Source organism: Zingiber officinale, chromosome 10A (genome assembly GCF_018446385.1).
Source record: "Zingiber officinale cultivar Zhangliang chromosome 10A, Zo_v1.1, whole genome shotgun sequence".
Taxonomy (NCBI): Eukaryota; Viridiplantae; Streptophyta; class Magnoliopsida; order Zingiberales; family Zingiberaceae; genus Zingiber; species Zingiber officinale.
In genome coordinates, this window is record NC_056004.1 from 32235746 (window position 1) to 32243601 (window position 7856).

At 34.5% G+C, this 7856-nt stretch overlaps 1 protein-coding gene across 1 annotated transcript; it reads right to left on the reverse strand.

Moving 5' to 3' along the window:
• Positions 1-1920: 1920 nt before the first annotated feature.
• Positions 1921-2925, reverse strand: LOC122026574 (adenylate isopentenyltransferase-like). Its single transcript, XM_042585311.1, has one exon. The coding sequence runs from the start codon at positions 2923-2925 to the stop codon at positions 1921-1923; it is 1005 nt and encodes a 334-aa protein (XP_042441245.1).
• Positions 2926-7856: the final 4931 nt, after the last annotated feature.

Here is a 7856-nt window from a genome sequence, read left to right on the forward strand (position 1 = left end):
AAATAATTCATTGGTTGCAATATTTGAGAATTATAATTATATCGTTTACTTATATACCAGATTTAATATATTTATTTTATCGAACGGGAGACATTTGAAAAAATTAATAATAAAATAATAATTAATTTGTTTGATTCTAATATTGTTGATTTTAAAAACAACAAAGAACACAATTTCAATAATATTTTTATTTAATAATTTTAAATATATTAAATATTAAATATTTTTTAAAATTAATATTCACATAATTTTTTATTTTATTTATATTTTAAAATTAATTAATTTATAATATCAATTATAATCAACGGCTAGTTCAGGATATTTTTGTATCTGGTCTCCGCCAGACTGCCCCTACTAGAAGCCTCAAATAAATTAAGTTCCATTTTATCCTCACAACTGTTTTATGTTCATTTAATTACCGCTCCAGCAGCTGAAGCCGTGTTTGACAGATAGTATTTTCCTTTTCCTTGTTCCCCTCTATTCTTATGGCATATTAACAACAATTAATTGTCATCCTAGCTGATCGACTTTTTAATACTCGCACTAATTTGAATTTAGGTGCTTTAAGAAAATGGTAAAGTAGAAAAAAATTCTCAATCACAATTTAAATTTTGCATGTAATCTCTATTTATAAAAAAATTTATTTCCAATCTTTTCATCTAAAGTTTTATTCGCTTCAACTCTTTCATGCAAATATTGTGACCTAATTGCCCCTCAAATTTTTTAGATACAAAAGGTCTAAAAATAAATATAATTTCTCTTAAATTCAGCATTTTACATTAGAATCGAGTATATTTTCTATTAAATTGAATATATTTTTTTCCTTGTTTTAATATAATTCCCCTTAAATTCAGCACTATGTAAAAAAAAATAGTATATTTTCTATCCAATTAAGTATCATTTAAAGAAAATCTAATATATTTTCTATCCAATTGAGTATCATTTAAAAAAAATCTAGTATATTCGAGTATATTTTCTATTAAAATTGTCCTTCATATTTTTTAGATATAAATAGTCTAAAATGAGTATAATTTCTATTAAATTCAGTATTTTAAACTAGAATCGAGTATATTTTCTATTAAATTGAGTACGATGTTTTTCTTATTTAATATAATTCCTCCTAAATTCAGTACCATTTGAAAAAAATTTAGTATATTTTTCATCCAATTGAGTATCATTTAAAAAAAATCTAGTATATTTTCCATCCAATTAAGGTGGAAAAAGAATCGTACTCAATTTGATAGAAAATAAACTAGTTTTTAGTTTAATGTACTGAATTTAAGAGGATTTATACTCATTTTTAGACTTTTTATACTTAAAATATCAGGGGCAATTAGGTAAGTATATTAGTCTAGGGAGTGAAAATAAATTTTTTTCCAATAGCGAGTACAGGCAAAGTTGTGTTTGTCAACGGGTACTGTATGCAAATTTTCCCGAGAAAACAAGTACGTCATTAAAAATACACGAGATAATGTAATATTAATTAACTTCATGTAGTCATGAATTTATTTAAATACCAACTGTAAATCTAGCGCATGAGGTGTTATCATAATGAGGTCTGGAGTTCGAATCTCGGCAAAACCGAGGTAAATACCTCCCTTATGTGCTAGTTACTATTTCAAAGGCTAGTAGCCGTCCATGAGTTACCTCTTCCGTGTTGATCTTGGGACAAATTGGTGGAAACACTGGGACAAACATATTCACCTTTTGTCATAATTTATTAATATATATAGAGTACGGAAGATTACTGGAAAAGAAATTTCGAGAGCCTAAAAAGTACGTCTCCTAAAGATTTCCCACGTCATCTCAAGAAGCTTTTTTTTTTTTTTTTTTTTTTTTAAGAATTCACATATTCAAAACGCTTTTTATTCATGTCCGAATAGATCATCTTTATCTTGCGCAAAATTTGGTAGCCAATTCTTAGTTTGATCTCTTCTCTAAAAACTGTGCCATAGCAGTCGTGCTCGGCTCAATCACATCCCTTTGCCAAGGCACCGCCATGGCACCCTCCTGCCCGGAGAGATACGCCGTCACAGCAGCCGTGGCGTCCACTCGAAGCAGCGGCCAGCCCATCGACTGCAGTCGCTTGATCTTCTGTATTTGTATCTCCGACAATAAGCGCGTGTTCTCCTTCATGGCAGCGAGCGCCGCCTCGTAGACTGGTCGAGTCCGCATGCCTTTTTCAGTGAAGTAAGCTCGGAATTCCGACACCCCAATGCTCTTCCCGATCCCGACATACTTCTCCTTCGCCCCTTCCTTCATGAAGAAGTCGGCCAACTCGTCCATCAAGCCCTCCTGCACCATCTCGTCCACTCGGCGTGCGAGGTGCTCGGCCAGCACTTTGGCGTCCACGTGCACCCAGATGAACAAGCAGTCGTACTGCGGGGCCCTTTCCTCTCTCATTTCCTCACTGACGAACGGGTCGTAGTTGGGGTCGAACTGGTCCGCGAGCAGCGCGTAGACGAACGAGTTCGACCCTCCAGCGAGGAACGGCACTCGGCCGCGAGCCGAGACCTCTTGAATCTTGTAGCCAGCCACGGCACGGTACTCAGCGGTCGGTAACTCCCCGGATGCCGAATCATAAAAATCTAACAGATGGTGCGGAACCCCACGCTGCTTCGCCGGTGCAATCTTATTGGAGGCGATGTCGAGCCCGGGGTACACTTGGATCTTATCAGAGTTGATGACTTCGCCTAAGAACCTGAGCGACAACTCAATGGCGAGCTTGGTTTTGCCTGTTCCAGTGGCGCCCATGACCACCACCACTCTTTCCTTGGACACGGGCGTTTTTGGCATGTCGACGACGGCGCCATTAATGGCGGCATGGCTACCGTGGTGGCAGTTGCATTTCTCAGTACTGCAAGAAAAAGCACCGGAGACAAACACCTCCTCGGATTTGGACATGCAAAGCGTTGCACCCTCCATCTTCGTTATGGTCTTGATCGAAGAAAGCTGTAGAAATCGTTTTGGGGAGATTTGTACTTCGCAATGAGTTTCAAGTGAATTTATACACTTTAAGTCTGGAGTTTAAGAATGTTGCAGTAATCTTATCTATTAATTTTATAATTAATGTTAAGCTGCGCGCCCATGGTAAGTATTAAGTGTAATAATAATAATAAATTTAAAATGATTTTTTTAAAATGTTCATAAGGGATGCATGGACATCTATACCAATTTTCTTATTTAAAATATATAATTTTAAATTAAAAAATATTATTTTATTAAATTTAGATATTTATTTTTCACTATATAATATATCAGCTCTTCTATTTTTTTTTTCTCTCTTCTATGTAATGTTTAAGAAATAAAATTTATTCTTTAAATTTAGAAAAGTATGATTTATAAATACTAAATTTAAAAAATGGTATTTAAGAAATGGTAGAATAGCTGAAGTAAACAATTTTTACTATGCTATTTAAAATTTAGACTAAATTTAACTATGCTATTTAAAATTTAGATTAAATTTTGGATAAGATAACTTACGTGGATGTTCTAAAACCCTATAATAGGCAAGTGTGTTAATTGCTTTTATTCCTTCACGTTCAATGCATATTAGGATAAACTATGATACATTTTTTTAAAATAATTTCATCAATATTTTAGCCAAGTCATCACTATTTTATTTAATATTAAATACATATAAAAAAGGAAAATTAATGAGATGAACCGGTAAAAAAAAACTATAATCCAAATTTTTTTAAAATGAATAGTGATAGATTTCTTAAAGTAACGTTAAAATAAATCTCATTTATACCCAGGCAAGATATTATTTTTTTTTATTTAACATGTTGTTTTCTTTGCTTAAAAATAAACATTATTTACCACTTACCATAAGTGGCAAAAACGATAAAAAAAAGGGTTGAGTTTAATATCTTCTTTAACACTCACATATAATTAATTATTGTATTTTTATAACCTATATAAATGTAAATTAATTTAACTCTTCTAAAATATAATATATATTAATATATTATTTTATTAATTAAGAATTTATTTTTTATTTGATATTTGTAATGTTTTATAGATAAATATAAATTTATTAATCAAATTGACATACTACCTTATTTAGTCCGTCCGAAATCTTAAAAAGCGAAACGGACTTGAGCACGTCAATTAATTATATTCCCATGTCATTGATACAATGAGTACGAGAATCCTTCCTATGTATTTCTAAGGGTAAACATATCATGCCTAGATGGACATCAAGATGATTCAACACAGGGTAGATCTATTTGAGTGAACTTTAGCCTCAATCGGATGAGATTCACCTCTCCGCTCTGGTCGGTTCCATCGATCAAATGCGCTCCGCCTCTCCGGCTCGATCGGATGCGTTTCGCCTCTCCACTCTGGTGGATCCCACCGATTGGATGCAATCTGCTTTTCCTCAATCAGTCCCATTGGTTGGGTGCGCTCCGCTGCTCCCAGATTTGCCCCATTGATCTGGTGCACTTCGCTTCTACCCAGGTCAATTCCATTGATAAGGCGCATTCCACCCCGCCTCGATTAGTCTTATCGATCAAGCACGCTCCACTTCTCCTAGGTCGATCCCACTGATCGAATGCACTTCTCTATTCCCCAGTCAATTTCACCGATCAAGGGTGAACCACTCACACCGAATGGGCCCACCCTGCTCATCTCCCTTTAACCTTGGTGATTCGACATTCTTCCATTTAACATGCCCCCAACTTCTAGCCCAATTATCTCATGGGCCAAGGGCTTTATGGGCTAGCCCATCATGGAGGACGACGCATGCACTAACACAATATGTAAATTATTAGAGCACATGAGGTATCATCTCTCGTATCTTGACCCACATGATACTAGTAGATACGAGTAATAATATATTTCTTATAACTTCATATTATTTTGTGCAGGTTCACTCTAGATGGGCATAGAGTTGCCACATATATCACTGCAAAATTCAAGGAACGAGTTAGCGCATCTGGTACTGCATAGAGGCATGTAGACCAGGAGATGAAGCTATTTTATTATAATGAATTTGTGGTAAATAAATTTAATATATTTCACATTCTATAATATAGTTATCATTTAAACTAAATGTTTAACTTATAATTACAGAAAAGATATACATGGGTAGACGGGAAAGAAGACCAATTTAAAGCTACATGGAATACTTACTGTGTCAAACTCTACAGAGATCATATGTATTACATGAGAAAGAAGATCTAGCACTAGGCCTGCGTATGTTTCGGAGGTGATATGGAGTGCATGGATGACCACCTGGGTTGCAGAAAGGTGGCAAGCTAATGCCGAAAATGTAAAAGCAAATAGGAATACAGAGTCAGGTGACTCGAGCACCGGAACCGCTCGGCATATGTCAGGATTCAGATATATTGTTGAGCATACCATGGATCTGGTGAGTTTAATTTAAATTTATACTTTGTAACAAATGCCTCCTTTATTACCAAACTTGTATTGTTGAGCATACTAATTTTTTCCCGAATTTTTTGAATGTAGGAACATGAGCTTGCCCGACAGCCTACATGTATGGAGATTTTTCTCAAGACTCACAAGAAGAAGGATGGGCCATTTGTTGATTCTCGATCTCAAACTCTACATGTAAGATTATTAACTTTATTACATTTGTTCACTTCTATCTTGATTAGTAATTAGTAATACAGATCAAATTAGATATTATATTTTTTTTATCCAGCAACAAATGACAGAAAGGGTGGCTCAGACATATCAGCCATCAGCAGAGGGTGGAGAGTCATAGTCTTTATCCACCGACGATCTAAATGAGATTTATTATGATGTTATCGGTGGAAGGACAAAAAACTCCACCCTCTACGGCCTTGGCTCTCAGGCCAAAGTGGCATTTGATCGTTTGAGGAATCCAATAGGTCGTGCTAGTTCCTCTTCTTCTAGTGAGATGCAGTATTTAAGACGTGAAAATCAAGAACTGCATTCTCAACTGAAATCAATGGATCAGAGGATGGCTGAAATGGATCAGTGGAGAGCTGATGAGGAGAAGAAGAGAGATGAACGTGACAAGAGTAATGAAGATCTCATGGCCCAAATGCCGACGATCGTGGCTTCTTTCACCCAGGCATCACAGGGTTCTGAGTCACAGGAGACTCAAGATCCATCAGACGTTGATCATTAACTTTTTTGAGGTTTGTTCAACTACACTTTAGTTTTTTATTTATTATATAGAATGTGAGCTTGTTTTGATATTATAACATGTTTATTTCTAAAGGTTTTCTTACTATATGTTTCAGGAGTCACGTTCAGTCCTATTTATATATTGGCTCTTCACTACATCATTTGCTCATTTTTGTTCGGGTATTATCATTTCATATAAAATTCGTTATACATATATATGCAAACTATTTATTTATACATCATTTTGTATTTGCCTTTCTATAGGATTTTCTTTATGATTTCGCGTTCTTGTATTATTTGGACTACATTCTAGTTCGGTATATATTATGTAAACTTGACTTTAGATATGGATATGTGTGGAATATATATTCTGTAAATTTGGTTAGCTATGAATTGTATGGAAAATGTTTTGTTTGGTGGATTTTATTAGTGTGTGATTGTCATATGATATATATATATATATATATATATGTGTGTGTGTGTGTGTGTGAATTATATTTGATGTAAATTATATTTGCTGTGGATTGTATTTGTTGTGTGGATTGTGTGATACCATCGATTGTGATGGTTTATTTATATATTTGGAAAATGTATATGGGAATAGCGTGTAAACGAAATGAATATGAGAATTTTTTTTTGATTTCCCGTCGGAATACTGACGGAACGGGTTCTATCAAAAATTATCGAAACCACAGATTTAGATAGGTTACCAATGGAACTAACTAGTTCCGTCGGTAATTACTGACAGAATAGTTGATTCCGTCGGTAATTACCAACGGAACCGATAGTTGCGTCGGTAATCATCGACGGAACTAGTTAGTTCCGTCGGTGATTACCGACGGAATAGTTGATTCCATCAGGAGATTTCTGCCATTTTGCAAATTGTTATTTCCCAACAATACCGACGGATTTTTAATTCCATCGGTATATATTGCCGACGGAATTATGTTTTCAGTCTGGAATCTTGGGTCGTCGGATATTTTACCGACAGAATTTATTCCGTCGGAAGTCTGTCGGTACGTACATGTATCGACGGAATACCGACAGATATTTTCGTCGGTAAAATTGCTTTTTTTTTAATGTTCACCTTTCCATATATGTATTACTATCCATCTTCTCTATTTGTCCCTATATCTTATGTCAAAAATTTAGCGTCGAGGTAAGTACGTTGAACACCCCTAACTGCTATATTCCTATTTTATTTAATATTAAATACATGTAAAAATAGAAAAATTAATGAGAGGAGTTATGTAAAAAAAATTGTAATCCAAATTTTTTTAAATGAATAGTGATAGATTTCTTAATGAAATATTAATCTAAATCTCAATTATACCGAGGCAAGATATTATTATTTCTTTTAACATGTTGTTTTAGTTGCTTAAATCTAGAAATTATTTACCACTTACCTACCATAAGTGGCAAAAAGATTTTTTTTAAAATAATTTTTTTCTATTTCCTCCACTACGATAAATTTATATAATTTTTTCTTTTAAATAGGGTGCGCAACTAAAGAACGTTGGATTTCTTGATCACCCATCGTGAGTGTTTCTTGATTTATGTTGTGGCTAGTAAGGAAATTATATGGGGCTAGGTCGATCAACCTATGCAGTAGTCAATGAGACTAACTAGATGTATCAAAAAAAGACAAAAAATGAGTTACGCTCCGCCTCTCCACAATCCTGTCGGTCTCATCGATCGGATGTAGTATGCTTCTCCCTTGTCGGCACTAC